The 18,962-nt window shown below is 37.2% G+C and overlaps 2 protein-coding genes across 7 annotated transcripts; both read right to left on the bottom strand.

Annotated features, from left to right (window-relative positions):
* Window positions 1–1,435: 1,435 nt before the first annotated feature.
* LOC111019673 (cyclin-like protein) lies at window positions 1,436–8,695 on the bottom strand. 2 transcript variants are annotated; one of them, XM_088118084.1, is made up of 12 exons: window positions 8,117–8,694; window positions 7,738–7,786; window positions 6,831–7,268; window positions 5,605–5,966; window positions 5,315–5,503; window positions 5,058–5,246; window positions 4,823–4,897; window positions 4,124–4,190; window positions 2,890–3,970; window positions 2,754–2,810; window positions 2,115–2,189; window positions 1,436–1,966 (listed from the first exon to the last, which is right to left on the bottom strand). In XM_088118084.1, the coding sequence occupies exons 1-12, from the start codon at window positions 8,492–8,494 to the stop codon at window positions 1,921–1,923; spliced, it is 3,006 nt and encodes a 1,001-aa protein (XP_087974210.1). In that variant the 5' UTR covers window positions 8,495–8,694; the 3' UTR covers window positions 1,436–1,920. The 2 variants fall into 2 exon arrangements, with proteins under 2 accessions (XP_087974210.1, XP_022151768.2); XM_022296076.2 differs by having other exon boundaries at window positions 1,436–2,189; window positions 8,117–8,695.
* Window positions 8,696–10,528: 1,833 nt separating this feature from the next.
* ABCB26 (transporter associated with antigen processing protein 1) lies at window positions 10,529–18,928 on the bottom strand. Of its 5 annotated transcripts, none has more exons than XM_022296209.2 (18): window positions 18,287–18,924; window positions 17,784–17,911; window positions 17,501–17,543; window positions 17,175–17,219; window positions 16,894–17,016; window positions 16,714–16,817; window positions 16,080–16,134; window positions 15,926–15,996; window positions 15,678–15,780; window positions 15,039–15,249; window positions 13,896–13,969; window positions 12,974–13,030; window positions 12,810–12,884; window positions 12,292–12,366; window positions 11,931–12,212; window positions 11,365–11,429; window positions 11,228–11,288; window positions 10,529–10,933 (listed from the first exon to the last, which is right to left on the bottom strand). In XM_022296209.2, exons 1-18 carry the CDS (start codon window positions 18,740–18,742, stop codon window positions 10,853–10,855), a joined length of 2,109 nt encoding a protein of 702 aa, XP_022151901.1. In that variant the 5' UTR covers window positions 18,743–18,924; the 3' UTR covers window positions 10,529–10,852. The 5 variants fall into 5 exon arrangements, with proteins under 5 accessions (XP_022151901.1, XP_022151903.1, XP_087973798.1 ...); XM_022296211.2 differs by having other exon boundaries at window positions 17,773–17,855; XM_088117672.1 differs by having other exon boundaries at window positions 17,784–17,855; window positions 18,287–18,428.
* Between the last annotated feature and the right edge of the window lie 34 nt (window positions 18,929–18,962).

Here is an 18,962-nt window from a genome sequence, read left to right as displayed (position 1 = left end):
GTCAATTTTATTCTAATATTCGATTTTAAGTCGAAATTATTCCTTTTCGACTTATTTCGCCCATAGGTATTTGTTACATTGACATCTCGAATTTTATCCGTCCTTTAACCAAGTGTATTTTGTATATCTACCACTATTCCAATTCTTACTAATTAATTAATAGTTAAAGCGCTAATTTTCAAACTAATTTCGACAGTCACAATTTGCGGCAGACAAAAAATATTGATAATAAAAATTTGAAGGGGATGAAACAATATTTTAATTTTTTTTTTCTGATTTTTAGTTTTTACATAGAATAATAAATGGACAAATTATTATTATTTATTTAATACTTGAATGCACAGTGTCCTTGAGATGTAGTCCTTGGTTAGTGAAAGTGTTGAAAAAGACCCAAATCCCCAAAATTACCCTACCTTACAATCCGGCCCAGCTTGACTTTATTGTGTAAAAATATTTTATAACAAATTTAAGTTGATTTTTTTTTTTTTGAGTAGGTTGGGATTTGAACCCACCACCCTTTTTGATGGCTTATGTGAAAATCAATACCTAAGTGGGAGTATAGCAACATGTGGAGTGAGATTTTACGTATGGAAGTTAAAGTGAGCATAGTTAATTAGCATATATCTCGAACTAAAAGGTCATGAATTCAAATCTCTGTACTAAAAAAATGTATGGAATATTTAGAAAAGAAAAAATACATAGGGACAATTCCTCACTATCTTGTTCATTTGCAATAAAAGAAATATATATATATATATTTTAGTACAACAAATAGATGGAGAGATTTAAACTCTTAACCTGGTTAAAATCTTGTGTCAATTACTGCTGAATTAAGCTTATGTTATGTAATAAAATATTTTCTTTATACAATGATAAGAAACCATAAATTTTTTGGAAAGATACTATTTTACCGATCTAATCACAAGTATCTAATATATTCATACCCAACGATTTTAACTGAACTAATACTCAAGTTAAATAAACTAGCAACAACTCAAATCTGCTAGTTATAAAAAAAATTATTGAAATTAGTATTTGATTTTAATTGGTGTCTCCTTTTGACCATCAATTATAAAAACAACCAGTTTAAAATCTATAAAACATTCACCACCTTTTAAGCTTTACATATCAAAATAACCAAACAAACTCTTAAAACGAGTTTTTTCTTTACCATTTTTCAAAAAAGTAAACAATCCAAACCAACCTGTCTTGTATCACAAAGTTCATAGGTCAAACGAGAGAGGGACCCGTTTTAGACGCAGAGAGACGAGAGGCACCATCACAAAGCTTCAACGGCGGTGTCGTCCAACACTTTGAACTCACCTTTTTAGCAGCTCGGTGAAGCCATCTCGAATCAGACCGTTGGTACCTTTTACATATTTTTTTCTTCCCTTCATTTTAATGAATATTCGGACTAACTTGCACACACCCGAACGATATTTCAACAGTACCGACTTGTATTATTACAATTTAGAACATTCCTCCAATGCAAGCTCAAATACATACAAAAAATTAGAACGTTAGGTTCAGTTCCTTTTCCCATCATATACTTTTTGCTCCCCATTCCTAACTTGGACAACCAACCATTTGAAAATCAAAACATCTCGAGAGCTTTTGTTTTATCTTCAAATCCACAATCATCATACATCGAAGGAAACTTAGCTAGAAGTAACCAATATCTCTATATTTAAAGCAGCAGCTCCTAGACCAACATGTGGTTATCGCCAGTTTAAACCGACTTGCATCAATCCCTCACGTCCATTAAAACAGACTTTCCTTGTATTGCCGTCTCTTTAAATTTGATACACAGTCTGCAGCTAATGAATCTTTTCCGAGTTGCTCAGATTCAAATGTTAAAATCAAGGTTCTGAGTCTTCAAACCGATAATAATTAGTCGGGATTCTCCTAATCATTTGACAGTCATCTGCGTCGTCTCACAGGAGACCTAGATCTTGATCTCCTTGCCCTGCATGATATGTATAGTTAGTCCTAAAGAACAATTATGGACAAAGAATCTGAAGCATCCATTGGAGCAGCTTACTGTTATGAGGATGAGTGTGCATATGTCTTGAGAACACATACACAAACTTAATCTATGAGACATTGCGGCATACCTGGTGGTTTCAAGAGAAGAGAAGGGGGAATGCCTGCGCTGAGAGTGCTTGCTATGTGGTGACCGCGAAACTTGTCTAGAAATGAAAGCATCCATTATACTGATTTGGTGAGTTAAACATGCAAAGCTTAGAAGACAGGTGCTCAGCCTCGTGGCAGTGTATGTAAAACTTTACAGGAAACTGTTTGTTAGCATAAACCATCAAGGATAACCTCATTCTTAATGTGAAGGAGAAGAGCATGGATTGGGAAATCCGCATCAAAAGAAACAGAGTTTTAATTCACAGGATTTTTTTCAACTCCTGCCGTAAATGATGAACTTGAAAGAATTCATAAGAAAATATCACAGATTTGCTTTTAATGTGCTAGAGCCCATCAGACATTCTCGACACAATAAACAAAACAGTGATGATGCCCATATCTTCCAATTTTCCAAGAGATGTATTCTATGAACTGCAGATAGGACTGCTTAATTCTTCACTTTAATCATAACGATTAAGTCACCAAGCATTATTAGTAGATTAATTTGGAATAATATATTTTTGTGGTTGAAAAATAGAAAGAAAATGAGATTACACAGCGAACCTCCCTGGAACACCAACCAGCAAAAAAGTGAACTAGAAATTTAGGATTTAGAATACCTTCTCTTAGACCTGATTGGAGATGGTGATTTGTCACGTTTTCTTGAATTCAACTTCCTGCAGAAAGTAACTATGCATGAAGTCCCAAACGACCTTTTCAAAAGGGAAGAAGAATAGGAACTTATACAAGAAATACCTTTTTGATTCATCCGAGTCATCACTTGAATTGGTCGAATGATCAACTGCCTTGCCTTTATTTCTGTCTCTACTGCTCTTGTGCCTACTTGAATCACTTGAGATTTTCTGTCTCGTTCTACCTTCCTCATCTTTGGTGTACTCCCTTTTTCTGTCACAATCTTTAACGCTAGCCCTCAGAAGCTTGTCTTCTCTTCTTTCCTCCTTTGAATTGTGATGCGTAGACCTGTGTCTTGAGTTGGAATCCTTACCTTTTTCACCAGACTTAACACCTTGGTCCTTCAATTTTTCCTTTTGGACATTCTGGTCATCTGTTTCTTCCTTCCTCAGGGTCCTGTGGTCTTGCTTCAGACGATTTTCATCTGGTCTGTCATTTGACCTAGTATTTACCTCCCCTTCTTCCTTAACACGATCTTTCCATGAAGAACCCCTCATACTCTCCTGCTTGCCACTATTATGAGGTTTTATTTTAGTTCCCCCATCTTGTGGATCTTTAAATCCTTTTTCAAAATTCACATTCTTTCCATGCTGTTCAGGTACTATGTCTAAAGCATCCTTTGTCCCAGAGGCAGTTCCATCACCAAGTTCTATTTCATTATCCTTACCTTTAGAGCTTGGCTTCAATGAATGTTCTTGACCCATTTCTCCATCCACCCAATCACCATTCGACTTATTGAAGGCTGTGCTTTTACTCATTTCATTAATTGAACTGATTGAACCATCATTGATGTCACTTGTTACATGATTTTCACTGTGCTCTATAACATTTATTTGAGTGCTAGCATTTCCAACTACATCCTGCATATTTCCTAAATTTTTAATATCAACCTTTGTCTTGGAACCTTGGACACTTGCACTCTGAATTTCACCATCTCCATCATCATTTTTTTCATCATCGGAAACATAATTTGCAAGACCGAGTACATCTCCAGGTGAGCTGGAACTCGACTTTGCACTAGTATCATCATTATCAGGTTCCTGAACTTTGACTGCCATCAAAACCTTCGCAGAAGCTTTGGGAGTTGAGACTGGCAAGGTAGATAAAGAGACATTCTGATTTGAAGTGACTAGATTGAGTTTGGCTGAATGGAAAAAAGAAAAATAGCGTGTGTAAGATAGAGGGAGACAGGATAAAAGTAGGCCGACAGGTTAATACTTGTTAAACTTCTGAAGCACTGGTACTTGAAATGCACATAAGTTGGGGGGAGGGGGGCAGATAACAGACTAACAGTCACCTTCAACAGCCTGATCATCTTCGTTGAGAACTTTCGTAGCGATTTCATCAAACAGTTCGTCAGTAACCTGTGTAGAAACCATGAAGTCAGTTCTCAGACACACATATGGCAAGAGCAATTTATTAAGAACAGGACACAGGATCCTCCTCAAATGGTGATAAGAAGCAAATCACGACAGAAACAAACAAGATGCCAAAAGTCTACATTTCCTATGCTTAGATCAATAACAATAAGACATTTGTGAAAAAGCCAACAGGAATCCAAAATTCTTTTGTTTCTTCCCAACCAAATATGACACAGCGAAAAAGGTCTTCTGGCACCCTTCCACCAAAAAAAATCCCAAACTTAACAAAGAGATTACGTTCAAATAAAATGTCCAATATACATCAACGTCAAATGGTAATTCCGCTTCCTTGGAACTCCACAAAATAGAAACAACTGGATTCACAATCTGCTAGAAAGTAATACATGAGAGTTCTCCAATACCCGTTGCAAAACATGATAGACCAAAACCAAATTCCAAAGAGAGATACTCAGATTCAAGAAGAGATTCATATATCACAAAACTCCTTCAGAAGAATGAGGAAACAAAGTACCAATTCAGACTTCATGATTAAACAAAAGCTGATGTGAGGAAACCAGATTTCAGAATAGTTATTGATTTGCTGAAAATATGTATGCAAGGTTTAGCAAGAAAACCTTTAAAAGTACTTCGGTCAGCACGCGCTTGATTTCTTGATTTATTGCTGCAGTTCTGGCTCCTTCTACATAATCCTGCATAGCATAAAAATGATGAAGTCCACGCTCAAGGAAGAACAGAGGGAAAATCTCATCTGGATAAATCATAAAAATATTCATCCTTAGCCCCCCCATCCACAAAACAGTGCGTGGGTGAGCATTTATATCATTCAGAAAATAAAATACTATGTAGAACCTCATCTTCTTCTTCTTCAGTTGACCTAGAAGAATCAATACTTTTACTATCAGTTTGATCACCCTTCGTGGAAGACTTGTCAACTCCTTGATCCTCCATGAGTTCAGTTTCCTCCTTTGCATGGTCAGCAGAAGAGCTTGTGATGACTGCTTTCTTGATTTCCTCTCGGAGCCAATTTGGCACGGAAGCCTAAAGTTGCAGGATTAGTTAACTAGCAGTTTATCATATTTCCAGTATCAGATGGTGTGGTTATTTACCTTTTTTGGGCGTTCGGACATATTTGAAATGCCATATGTGTCACCAGATAAGACTGTGGGAGGAAGTGCAGCTCCAGCAAATGGTGTAGCAGCAGCAGGAATTGCAGGGGTGATGCTAGAACCAGCAAACCTTCCAAATGGGGGTGGTGCGTGTCCAGGAACAGAAGGTATAGGTACTGGAGGATCAAGCTGAAAATTTACAATTTTCAGCACTTTATCTTGATGATCTAGAACACACACACAAAAAAAGAAAAAAAAAACAAACAAAAATCATAAAATAAATCCAGAACCTGTGTTCCAGAAGCCAAAATAGGAGGAATTGGTGGGTAAACCATGCCAGGAGCTATAGAAGACCAAGAATTTAAGGAAGGAAGCGTGACACCAGAATCAATGCCTCTAGTGGATCCAGCTGAATCATGACGAGCAAAGCCAGATTGCATTCTTAGACCATGATCGTGACTGAACCTAGGAGCAAAATCTAAAGGCTGATCTGCAAGATTGGTCATGGTATCAGCTGGCCCTGGCTCGTTGCCATATGCATAGGGCGTAGGAATAGAGGGTTGGAAATGCTGCTGTCCATCATGAACTGAGGAATTTTGTAGAGGTAGTGATTTGAAAGACTGTACATTTTGATCTACTATGTCTTCTTTACCTGTCATTAGGTGTGTTGAGATAAAATTGAACAATTAAGACGAAACAAAAGTGGCACCAAGAGATAATGAAAGGTAAGACTAAACGATTAAGACTCCTAATGTTTCATGTAAAATAAATAAATAAGACTCCTAGTATTTAGAACATAGGAACAAATCTCAGCTTCAAACAAGCTCCTGTACACTGGAGGATTGAAATGTTTGGGCAAGTGTACAATTGGCAACATAACTCTCAACATGATATGATTCTGAAGCCAATCACATTCTTTATTGTGGTAAGCTGAATACAGAACACAGTTTTCACCTAATATTATTTTTCAAACACTTATTAGAAAAACTATTAACAAGATGTGCTTCACTAAAAGACCAGCTGTTCTAAGTCTTGGAATCTAGACTGGACACTGATTAAACTCGAAGAAAGTATCAATAACGATCATTCTGCTCTTTTTCTGTGTTTGTGTGTTGGGGGAGCGTTCTTTACCTCCATTTTAGAGAAAAAAGGGAATGGTAATAATACAACGACAGTAGTAATAAAATTCATAGTGATAGATGCCACAGAGAGTTAATAATAACAATAAGTATTATTTAAATTACACCCAAAAGAATCTTCCCTCTGCTATAATAATCACCCACCAAAGAGTTTCTTGTGGAAGAGAAGTTTTTTCTTTTTTTCTCTGGAAAGGGTGGGGGTGTACAACACTGAGGGAAACAATTTGAGAAAATGGGGTTAAATATCAAGAAGGATATACATGTTGAACCCAATTCAGTTAATAATACAAAAAGAATTTCTATTCGGTTATTACTAAATGAGTTCGAAAGCAGAATTCTTCAGCAATAGCACCACCCATACACTAGTGAATCATTACCTGTAACAGAATAATTACTAGAAGGTACCTCCTGCTGATGAACCGATGGACTTGAAGATAACTTTCCTTGGTGATGGAAAACAGAGTTCATGTTGCCTCCAAAGTTACCGTCACTGACTGAGTAAGGTGGATGCCCATCTGAAAGATAAGAAGATTGTTCGTTGCTAACAGTAACAGGTGTGGAGTCCAGGTGATGAGCTGCTGGTGGCCGGGCACCAGATGTGGCTGAAGCTGGAAACTGTTCATAAGTTGGAGGAAGTGGTTGATTAGACATATCTGGATAGTTAGGATTAACAGGTTGTGAATACTGTTCATGATAATAGTTCTGTTCTTCATGTCTTCCTATAGGTGCAAACTGAGATTGCTGGCTCTCCATTGCAGTCTTCGCATCTGCCCATGCCCTAGCTTTTGCAGCCCAATCTTCTTCATTGCCGTGGGCTGTTATCAAAATATTCAAAGAAAGTGTACAGAAGCCAGCAAAATGAAGGGACGCTAATATTTCAAAGGAGCAAAAAGAAAGCCTAAAATATGCAACATAATAATAATAAAATTCATAAAATAATGAGATTCAGACAACACAATAATACAACTTAAAAAAGTGAAGTGGAGACATGATGCAGATAGTACAAGTTAAGAGTCTTGGTTATCCTTCGTGCCACACAGATAAACCATGCAGACCATCGATGATATGCAATTCATTATTAAAAGTGTTTCATATAGAAAAGAACCGCAAGAATAGCATCAATACTTATTACTTAGTCAGACGACAGGTAAAATCTTGCAAACTGAGGAAGGCTCAAGTAAAAGAGCAATAATCTATCAAGAAACGGTATCAAGATATTAAACTCTTAATCAGCAATCTTGAAGAAAATTGTATTAAAAGTCACTATTATGAACCGTAACAAACCTTGATATTCCCAGCCCTGGTGCGGAGCCCAACTCTGATTGTTCCATTCCTGCAAGAATTAAAAGTGAGGTTGACGTGCAAAGGAAAAACCATAGTTATACCTATTTCATAAACAACCATTTTATCACACAAATGTAAAGATATGACTAGCATGTTCAAACATAACATACAGAAACTGCATTGATGCGCCTCACAAAAATATTAAAAGATAGATAAAGGAACCTAAATCGATACATCCCCACTCCAATAACCATCAAAACAGTTACTCATATCACCAGCCAGCTGATGGCGTTAAATTCCCACAAGTAATGGAAGTAGTCAAGGAAGTAAGAAGTTTCCGAGTTAGCAAAAAATTCATCCAAAAAACAACAAAACTTGCCTGATTCACACGAGAATAAGACTGTGGAACCTGGGAATGAGAAGGGGGGTGCTGAAACATAAGAGGGCGAGGAGGAGGAAACTGGCTGTGGTGGATAGGTTGGGAAGGATAAGGATGAGGAGGTGGAGGATAAGCGCCGGGAGGAGGTGGAGGAGGCAGAACATGGTCGGAATGAGGCGCCGGCGGACCCCACTGCGACGGGGGTGGCGACGGGGAGTGCGAAGGATGGTATTGGAATTGGTTGGGGAACCATGGACCCTGCGGCGGAACTGGTGGCCTTAACGTTGACTGGTGGTGGTGGTAGGGATCGGCGGCGGAAGGCGGTGGCGGAGGTGGCGGAGCCCTCGCAAAAGGGCGACTCTGATGGTAAGAATCCATCGGCGTCGATTACTGGCGGGTTCTTGAGATACGGTGCTCACTGCTCAGTGGAGGAATACGGAGGTTCAGGCTCCCGACATTATTACGACGCCCTGCGGGAGAAGGGGGGATTTCAGAGGAAGAGGCAGCCCGAGGAGTCCAGTATGGTGGTGAATTGCAGCCGGTTGTCACCGTTACGTTGCCGTTAGAAATGGATTCCATTCCGTCTGTAGTGGGGGTTAAAAGCTCAACGACGACTTCGACTTTCTTTCTTCCCAAATTGGGCCTAAACTTCACTAGAAGCCCACAACTATTCACGAACGTTTTCCCTCGCATCTAAATCTTGTGAACATATTCCTCCTAGTTTGCCACAACTTGGTACCGCTCTCGCAGCCCGCACCGAAATAGTGCTTTACTCTTAGATGTTCAGTCAACTTCTGTACCTCAACGTATTTTAGGGAGAACCAGTTAGCTTTGGGTTCGAGTGACATTTCACCCCTAACCACAACTCATCTGCTGATTTTTCAACATCAGTCGGTTCAGACCTCCATTTAATTTCACCCAAACTTCATCCTGGTCATGGATAGATCACCCAGGTCCATAAGCAGTAACAATTGCCCCATGAAAGACTTGCTTCCGCTACGGCTCCGATGAGTTCCCTTAACCATGCCACTACCTATGAGTCATCAGCTCATTCTTCAATCGGCATGCGGTCAAAGTCCTTGTCTCCTCACACTGCTTGGAATCTTACAGTTTCATGTTCTCTTTCACTCCTTGATGGAGGTTCTTTTCACCCTTCCCTCACGATACTACTTCACTATCGGTCACCCAGGAGTATTTGGCCTTGCAAGGTGGTCCTTGCTTTTCTTTAGTACAACAAGATTCCAAATCACATTTGAATAATATAATATGTGTTTAATTTTTAAAAATTTTCATTACATTTCTAAGCTTTGTAAGAATAGTGTATAGTCTCTGTGGTTAATACCGATACTAACTTTTATCCTCGATTGAAAGGTTGAAAGTTCAAATTTATACCCCACATATTATTAAATTAAAAAAAAACTAATACTTTTAAAGCTACAATGGGTGCCAAAGTGAGCATAGTTCAATGGTAATTGGCATATATCTCAAACTAAGAAGTTGTGAGTTAGATCCCTCACCCCACGTGTTGTACTAAAAAAAAGTTACAACATGTGTTCTTTTCTTCTTCTTTTTTTCCTTATATTATTATTGTTGTTTTTTTAAACCAGGAGATAAAAGATTTGAACCTTCCACTTATTTAAAAGATTACATTGAGCTATGTTCGAATGGGTGGATGAAGTAACTTTTTTTTAGTACAACAAATATGACAATTGAGGATTAAACTCCAACTTTTAGGCAAGACGCAATCGGAGAGAGAAAAATTAAAGGAAAAATTTGAAGATTGAATGGATTATCTTAAACCTGCCTCAGATACTTTAGGCAAGGTTCTTTACTTCATAAGGTGGTTCCCTCTATGGTCTAGGAATTCAATTTTTGGCTCCGTAACATTGAGATCAACCTCAAAGAATTACAAATTAGAAGCCTTAAGTAGTCCTCGAAGAGTCCGTATATCCTCTCCGTCTTCGCTTTAAAAGACATATTGACCCATTTGAATTTCTCTGAGATCTCCCCCAATTTTGGGAAAGCTGGTGGCACCTCATCGTAGATAGTGTAAATGAGAGCCACTTTAATATCCCATTGCAGCTTCTAATCTATCTTATCTCGAAGAAAGCTTGATGCAAAAGAGGTGTAGCATTGAACCGCTGCTTGCTTACCTAATGCGTGAGCCAGAAAATGGAAAATACCTTAATGTTTAGCTATACCATATTGACGGTGGGATAAAGTGACTTCACTAGAGTGAGATAAGTTGAGATTATTGGTCAGACAGAAAATCAGGACTCAATAACCTGCCTAGTCCATCTCTTAAAACTGCAGCTAAATCTAACAATTAGGACCATTTACATTTAGACCTATTTTTTTACCCTTATAATTTGAATTGTAAAAATTCAAAACTCAACAAGAAGCACCAAAACATGAAAGTCAAAATTTATCGCATATGAAAGTGAAAAGTAATCGCATCTGTAAGCTTAAAATCAATTGGACGACAATAAGCACCAAAACACTGTACAAAAAAAATGATACAAGCGTACAAATATTGGGATTCTGCCTTAAACTGAATAGCTAAATTGAATGTTTCATGGGCTTGAAATTTGTATTGCTATAATTCCTTCTGTGATAGTATGCGCCTGTTTCCCTTTTCCGAAGCCCTCAGTCTCAGAATGCTGAGTTGGTTAGCAGTTGAAAATTTGCTTCACCTTTGACGAGAGCTAAATTAGAAATACACAGGCAGCCTCATTCTCATGCCACTGCATCAGCCTGTCTTCTAGTCAATCTTGCATACAAGCCATCCTTCAGGAGAAGCTCCTTGTGAGTGCCCATCTGTGATGGAAAAATCAATAAGACAGTTTCACTCCATAGCGTAAAGATTCTAAGTTTTGAGCAACACGGCGGATTGAGATATACGAGGTCACGGGTGAAGTCAGAAATTTTCATAGACAAGGACAAGATTTTATGTTGGATTTATCGATCTCTTAAGCGAGACTGTGGGTGATTGGTTGGCTTAGCTTTTCAAAAGAAAATGAAGATAATAACAAATAAGAAGCAAGCTAAAATTTTGAAAAGATATTTGATGAATGTCATCAAAAGCTTAGACTAAATAGAGGGCAGAACAACCTCAACTATCTGACCGCCATCCATAACCACTATCCGGTCAGCAGCTTGAATGGTTGAAAGTCTGTAAAAGAATAGCAAAGTTTGAACTTTCGACCCGCAAGAAACTTATGCAGCAGAGGCTATTTTAGAGAACTTACCTGTGTGCAATAATTAAGACGGTTCTCTTCATCTTCGAGTCATTTCTCACAGCACGAAGAACACCCTGAATAATGTCACAAGCAACAAGTAAGCAATCCCTCGTGTTTCTCACTTACCGCATGCCCGTGTCTGAAAGTAATAAGAGAAGGGAGAAAGTTGCAGAGAACATTCTCGAGAGGAGAAAGGTAATAAACTCCACATAGCTATCAGATGACAGAAGCAATGTATTAAGCAAGCAACAAAAGGAAAAAAGGTACATGCAACCAAACGAAAGGAAAAGAGAATAACTACAAACTAAAGGGAAATAAAACAATGGATAGCATGTACTTTGATAGTGTGGATGCCCATTTTGTCCAAAAATAAGGATTCTGTTATATGTTCCTGCCAATTTCCCCAAGTGTGTGCTCAGTACACATTATCATCTTTATTTTACACGTACATTTTCTCAATTCTTGCTTTTTTGTGTGTAATACTAAATTCTCTGTATTCCATGAGCATATAATGATGTAGCCAGTGCTCTAGCCAATATATAAGCATTTCAACCTCGATTCTATAAAGTAGTTACCTTAACGTTGTGTTCGCTCTCAGCATCCAGTGCGCTAGTGGCCTCATCAAGAATCAAAAGGGTTGGATCCCTTAGAATAGCTCGGGCAATAGCTATCCTCTGCTTTTGTCCCCCACTAAGCAATTCATCATCAACAAGTGTTTGATAACCATTGGGCAGCGATATGATGAAGTCATGTGCAAATGCCTGCTTGGCTGCCCATTCAATATCCTCCTGTCCTACGTCTCGGGTACATCCATATTTGATGTTTGAACTGACATCCATGCGGAAAAGTTTAGGTTCCTGTTCAAAATTATCACATCAGAAGGTGAATGTTGAATAAACACTAGACTTCAAATTAAGATGAAAGTAATTACTGGACCTGCCCTACAAATCCGATTCTTTCTCTCCACCAAACAATGTCCAACTCTCTAAGAGGGTAACCGTCAATTAAAATCTGCAAATAGGTAAAAGATATTCAAATGAGAGAAGACATGAGGGCATCTGAATGAATCTTTACACTATTTCCACATCCTGCCAGACAAACTCATAGCAATTATTCTTGTGGGTGATGAATATTATTTTAGCCATTGGATAAAAACTTCCTTTTTCTATGATCCATTAACTTAAAGTCTTCTGTCCTGAACCAACACAAATTGCTTAAAATATATGTATATATTTTCACTAAAAGAAGGTACCAGAAGCGAGCCAGAAATTTTTACTGGGAAGGACAAAATTTTACGTTTAAATATTTTCTACCTACAATCTTTCAATTTTGAAAATTTAGGTGGTAAACTACAGAGAACTTTTAAGTGTTTTTTATGTTTTATTTCTAATCTAAAGTAACTAATAAGAGGGCGACTTCTTTGTTCTGCCCTGACAACAAGCTAAACACATTACCTGCCCATTTGTTGGTTCGTAAAGCCGGAGTAAAAGATTTACCACCGTGCTTTTGCCACTGCCACTAAGACCAACCTAACAAAAAAAAGTAACAAATAGCATCAACTTATTGGTCACTGCATGAGCCCATTTTTCCGTCAAGTAAAAGGAGGGAAAATACTTACTATTGCTATGACTTCATTGGGATGCACTGAAAGGCTTACATGTTGCAGTACAGACACCTGTTGAAGTGTTTGTATAAAAAATTGTCTCATCAAAAGTAGCAACAAAAGAATCCCAAAAGTCCAGGGATAACAATATAACACTCATCTAACCACTATAATGTGATACGGCCGGCATTGTCACAATAAATTAAGAATAAATTATTATCAAGAAATGTGGAAGGTTATCATCTGAATTTTACCTAGCAAAAAGTTTTAAGCATGCAGATGATTGTTGGAATGCAGAGTAACTAAAAGAAGTCTGTTGCGGAAAGGGGAAAGAAAGTAAAGTAGTTGATAGAATGCTTTCTTATAGGCCTAACCAATCAAGTAATATCTTCCAGTATGACTACACCTATAATGGCCTGCTCCTCATACTCCTAGAACACATACTGTTCCAATTTTATCAGATGTCCCCAAAAGGACTACTGCTAGAAACATGTAAAGTCCAGGTGTATATATTTATTAAGCTAAAGTTGAACCTTAGCAAAATTATCCATAACAACACTTGTAAAGGTAAAAAACTCTTAACAAAAGAATCTTCATGAGCAACTAGATGACAATAGGAATTATGTTGATGTTACCCTTAACTTGCTGATAAAACAGATGCTACACTTGATCTAAGCCAGAAGGTCAAGAAAGGTATATGGTGATATTATTCTTTCACACGAAGAAAAAAAGGTTATCACCAGATTTTTCGAAACATAAGAAATCAGAAATACAATGCCAAGCCCTCCTAATCCTAATATTTCAGGAATTGAGCAAAGATATTGGACAAACTGTTGTAGATCATGGTAGGCACTACTACGAGAAACAAGAGTGTTCAAAGAAGTGGTTGGTTCAAAGAAGTTGTGGATGGACTGTTTACATCTAAGAAGAAATTTACCGTTGGCCTTGAGGGATAACTGAAAGAAACATCCAAAAATTCAATGTGTCCTGTCAGTTTCTGCAACTTTATTCCTGTAAATGTTTGTCCAGTCAATAAAAATTCAACATAAGATTTCAAGCATCTGAGTTCTATGTGCTTTCACCTTTTTGCTTCCACACCATATGATAAATGAACAGCCCAAAAACCATCAACAATGAAGATAACCATTTCAAGAAGAAGATAAAAGGACAAAGCAAGAACATAAGCAACATTTGGACAGCAAGGACGTTTTTGTAAAGCTAGGTTTACAAATCTGGAAAAGCAATTGCACCATGAAATATTTTGCACAACCAAATAAAAATAATTTTATGTAACGCAATATCTTGAACCTTGGTGTGGGAAATTTCTTTTTTTCATTTTCCTCCTTGAACTAACTCAGATTCCAAAACTGAGACTTCAGAACACAAAAAGATATGGTAAAAACACATTTTTAGTCCATGTTCTCTACTGCCATTTTCATCCTTTTTGTAATGATTTAGTTCCTATATTTTTAGAAATACAACATTAAAGTTTTTTACATTAACAAATTATCTTCAATACGCCATTTAGCACTCAATTATTAAGATTCTTATTGATGAATAAAATCCTCAGTTGATCTTTTTTATATATATGTATTTCCTTTTACATATTGGAGTTATCAAGAAACAGACTAGGCGCTTTCATTTTATTCCTTGTTGATTGACAATTCAAAAATTTGACCAGGAACTCAATATGAATGAATACAATAAAGCTCAATGCTGGTAAATTAACATTACTCAATGTCTGAGAGCGATACAAGGTAGAAACTTTCTTCATGATTGTTTGTCAAAAATATTGATCAAATGGCTGGTAGTGAATAGTTTCTCGAAGTATAGTTAACTAAATTTACATGTGCCTAGGTATATAAATATTAGCATGGCGTACAATTTGGTGAAGAGAACACATTTTACTATTTAAAAGCCATAACAACATTAGGATTTTGCATGTGTTAGTTGTTATTGCGTGTGGCAAACCTATCTGAGGCATATTTCAAACTAATGAAGACAATCATGCAGCAGATTAACTTCATCAAATGAATACTGACGACCTAACATCTCTATCAAAATTCAGTTAGTAGCTTGCCTTGTGATACAAATTGGTCACTGGGCAAGAGATCCATCAATTGGAAGACCTTTTCGCTTGCCCCCACAGATTGCATCAATGAGGATAAATTGTCCCCTACCCACCATGTTGAATAAATTAGCCATTCACTATACAATATAAACTTTGTAAGTTGTTCAGCTGTTATACGACCAGATAGAATAAACATCCCTCCTAACAGCACAGCAATGACCTAGAAAGGGAAAAGATGTCCAGAATGTTAAAAACAAACAAAAAAAACAAACAATTATAACTTATAAGAGTAAGAAAGCAGCTGAAGGGTAGGGGACTATATCCTATTAGCAAAACTAATACATCTAGAATTCAGGTTGATTTTTAAGTGTTCCTAATAGTTCAAATATGTTTTTTTTTTAACTTTAACTTTTTGTTATTTTTTTAAAAAGTTGGAATATGTTAAAAGGTAAATTTTTGGGAACATAAGGATTCTTTAATCGTAGCACTGCCTTTCCAAAGGGAAAAAAAATCATAGCATAGGAGTTCGTAAGGAAGTGGCCGTAACTATTGTTAGTATGTTATCATTTTAACATCATGTTTCTATCTTTAGTACAATGTATGGCTATTTTATAATAAATGATTGTGATAATAACAAAAGAGCTAAACCTGAGTCGCATGATAAAGAAAATTGAAGCTAAAATTCCAAAGACCATATCCTGCACTCTGTCTTAAGCTCACATCCGCTAATCTTCCCAACCACGTCTCATACCTAGGCATTAATGAATGGGCATTTATCAGTCTGAAAAACCATACACCTTTTGACTTATTATGATTAGACATGTTTAGAAAATCTATATTTACTGACAGATATTATTGATAAATAAAAGTAGATAAGGCTTGTAACACTATACTACCTTCCAAGTTCCTCCTTCTCGGTCCCATAAACACGAACTGTTCTGATCAAAGACAATGTTTCTTGTGCAACCTATTGTGAAAATTAGAATTTTTGTTGATCAAAATTTGGAATATAACATCATCAACTATGAAGTATAAAAAGTTTTACTGTACATCGTTGGAAGAAGCAGTGAAATCTTGGACCATCTTTGCTGCCTTCTTCTGATATCTATGATGAAGGACATGCATCAAGATATTACTTCTAACAAATTGCTATTAAGATCACACAAATACAAAAATAACCACATGAAGGCAAGAAGATATTAATAAATATGATGAAGGATATGCATCAAGATATTAGTTGTAACAAAGTGCTATCAAGATCACACAAATACAAAAATAACCACATGAACGCAAGAAGATATTAACAAATATGCATGCGGATCTAACATGTCCACACGAAAGAGTGTTCCAGTATCTTGAGTAAAATGACACTTCTTTTGTTGTTTCACTAGTCTGCCTGTTACTCAATTGATTGAAAGGGTTTTCTAAGCTAACAGATGTAGGAATAAGATCATGAAGAAAGCCAACCTCCGAATTGTATGATATTGCTTGGAAAAAAGTCTAACTTTAAGAACACCTAATTGACATAGTTAAGCCCCTAAACATTTTCCTTGAAACGTTTCTGTTTTCCTTTTCCCATGCTAAAAATTTAGAATAAAGGGAGTTCTTTGATAGACACAAATTTTATGAATATATTGTCAATTGAATGGGAAGAAACAAATAAAGGTATGGACATCATTCTTACCGGCCATACACTAGCATAATTGCTCCTAAAGTGGAGCATATGATCAGTGTGCATAAACCAAGAGGCTTTGACAAAAGAAGCAAATAGATCAAAGCACCACCCCCCTAGGAAAAGAGAAAGATATCAGATTAAGAATTAGTAACCTTGCCAGACATTAGTTATTGGTTTACAAAAGAAAACCTGGAGAATATTGCGTAATATCAAATTAAGATCATTGCCAATGACTCTCGACACTTGCTGGCAATCAGCTCCAAGCCTACTTGTAAGATCACCGACAGTTTCACTGTCAAAAAATGATATATCCTACAAGCAAAAATATACCCAAATAAATAATTGAGAGAGAAAGAGAGAGATTTGAAGCAACTTGATGAATTGCACCAGTTGGAAAAGAAAGTTATTGAAATTGGCTTCTTAAATTCATAACCTGTTCTTATGAAAAAAAAATATATATTATTTAGAACCTGTAGAAGAAGGGCAGAATAAAGTTTTTCTCTTGTCCTCTTGACCTGCAGTTTATGAGAAACCTCCAGTCATTATGAAAGTCAAGCCATATCATGTTCAAATAGAAGTGAAAACAATAAATTTCAACCCACATAGCATCTGAATTTTAACCAAGTAATTCACATAGAATGAGGTATGTTTTATAGCATGTCAACATATGCAAGAAATCCTTAGAAGGTATAACAGGATATCTGGACAACATATGAAATGGAACCCTCATCCATTAAGCAATGTTCTATGCTGTAGAGACAAACAGCCTTAAACATAGTTCTTTCTTGAAACTCACCAGGATCATGTTGGCAACTCCGAAACAGTGACCTCGAAGACCACTGAAGTTCAAACGAACAAAGAATCAGGTCAATGCATCAGCATTTTTGTCACGGTATTCCACAAACATTATAACTTTGCAACAAATGGAGCAAAACTTGAAGCTTAAAATGAAAAATTTAATTCGCCAAAGGCCAATGATGTGAATAGATTTACACATTTGGCAAGTTTAGTTTCCAATTCATTAGCATAGAGTAGCTTCAATGCAAGAGAAGGGATCTTCGTCCATACAAGATTTTGACCTGCATAATCCTGACGTGACACACAAGAGCATCAAGACTTGCACATTCCTGTGAAATACTGAGATTTTGCCGCTGTCAGCAGAAAAAATTGTCGCTGTTAAGAAGTGCGGGATGGAGATCTCCGAAAGCTGATTGAGAAATTTTCAAGAGTCAGAAAACTTTAAAATTAAAGTCACAGACTTAATTATGCTTGGTCAATAAAAACCTTTAATTTAATCAATTGAAATGTAATGTCGAACATCACGGATCAAGTGACTTAACCAAAATCTATAACATAAATGTTGATTTATTGCAGAAAAATATCATTGCACAAGTCCTCAATTCCATTACAGTACCTTCCACATATAAGATTATACTCGCTTAAAGATTGCAACCATTAAGGAACTTATCGGCAGTTTTAACCATTTCAGAACTCATAATCAGATTCTGAAACTCGGACTCAGAACTAATGCCATGAAACACAATACTAAGAGTTAAAATAGAGAAGCAGAGAAGAGAGAGACCGCTGCAAAAACCAAAACAGAAAATGCGGTAAAGATAACCCAACGGTCTCTAGCAACAAGGTCCCACATCCTGCTAAGAGCCCGCGTCACAGTCACTGGCTCAACCGAAGTTCTGACTTCAGCTTCATCGGATAAGCTCCACCAGCTCCCACCAGGCAAAATTGAACGTAGATATCCAACCCATCCCCGAAGCTTATCTAGAATATCAAACTCAGTTCCGCCATGGGCCTCTTCTTGATCCTCCTCGGAAGCACTCGGCACAGAGATTCCATATCCGTTAATCGCCGACTTCGGAGGAGGTAAGAGGAAGCGGCAATTAATCGAGAAATGGTTCCAGCGAAGAACCGTATTGTTGGTGAAATGAAGTCCTCGGGAGCGAATTTTAGGGACATGTTGCTTCCGAGAAAGCAAAAGATGGGGACGAGGAGCTGGTGTAATGCAAATGAACGAAGACATGAGCGGAAATCAATGGCTTTAGATTAAAATCAATTACAAGCTCAGATGCGTTATCTGAAGATGCATGGAGGAGGACAAGAAAAGCCGCTGCAGTGTTTCAGCAGAACAGACCACGAGGATCACTCGCCGAGCCAGTAGAATCCTGGTCCAGCGGAGAAATTTTACATTTAAAAAAAAAAAGAAACAAATTCAACTTTGGAGACGACGTGTCGTCTACAAT

The sequence above is a fragment of the Momordica charantia genome (genome assembly GCF_013281855.1).
Source record: "Momordica charantia cultivar OHB3-1 chromosome 9 unlocalized genomic scaffold, Mcharantia_2.0 BLBB01000009.1, whole genome shotgun sequence".
NCBI classification, from domain to species: Eukaryota; Viridiplantae; Streptophyta; class Magnoliopsida; order Cucurbitales; family Cucurbitaceae; genus Momordica; species Momordica charantia.
Note: the sequence above shows the minus strand (reverse complement) of the source record. Positions and strands in the feature narration are given on the sequence as shown.

Bases quoted from the DNA above. Each gene is read 5' to 3' on its own strand.
- ABCB26 (XM_022296209.2), bottom strand. From the start codon at position 18,742: ATGTCTTCGTTCATTTGCATTACACCAGCTCCTCGTCCCCATCTTTTG. The intron at 16,818-16,893 runs GTTTTCTTTTGT...CTCTTTTCCTAG, and splicing joins TATTACGCAATATTCTCCAG to GGGGGTGGTGCTTTGATCTA. The intron at 13,031-13,895 runs GTAAATTTCTTC...ACACTTCAACAG, and splicing joins GTTATCCCTCAAGGCCAACG to GTGTCTGTACTGCAACATGT.
- LOC111019673 (XM_022296076.2), bottom strand. From the start codon at position 8,494: ATGGATTCTTACCATCAGAGTCGCCCTTTTGCGAGGGCTCCGCCACCT. The intron at 5,504-5,604 runs GTTCTGGATTTA...GTAAATTTTCAG, and splicing joins TTTTGGCTTCTGGAACACAG to CTTGATCCTCCAGTACCTAT. The intron at 4,898-5,057 runs GTTCTACATAGT...TATGCTATGCAG, and splicing joins CTGAAGAAGAAGAAGATGAG to GATTATGTAGAAGGAGCCAG.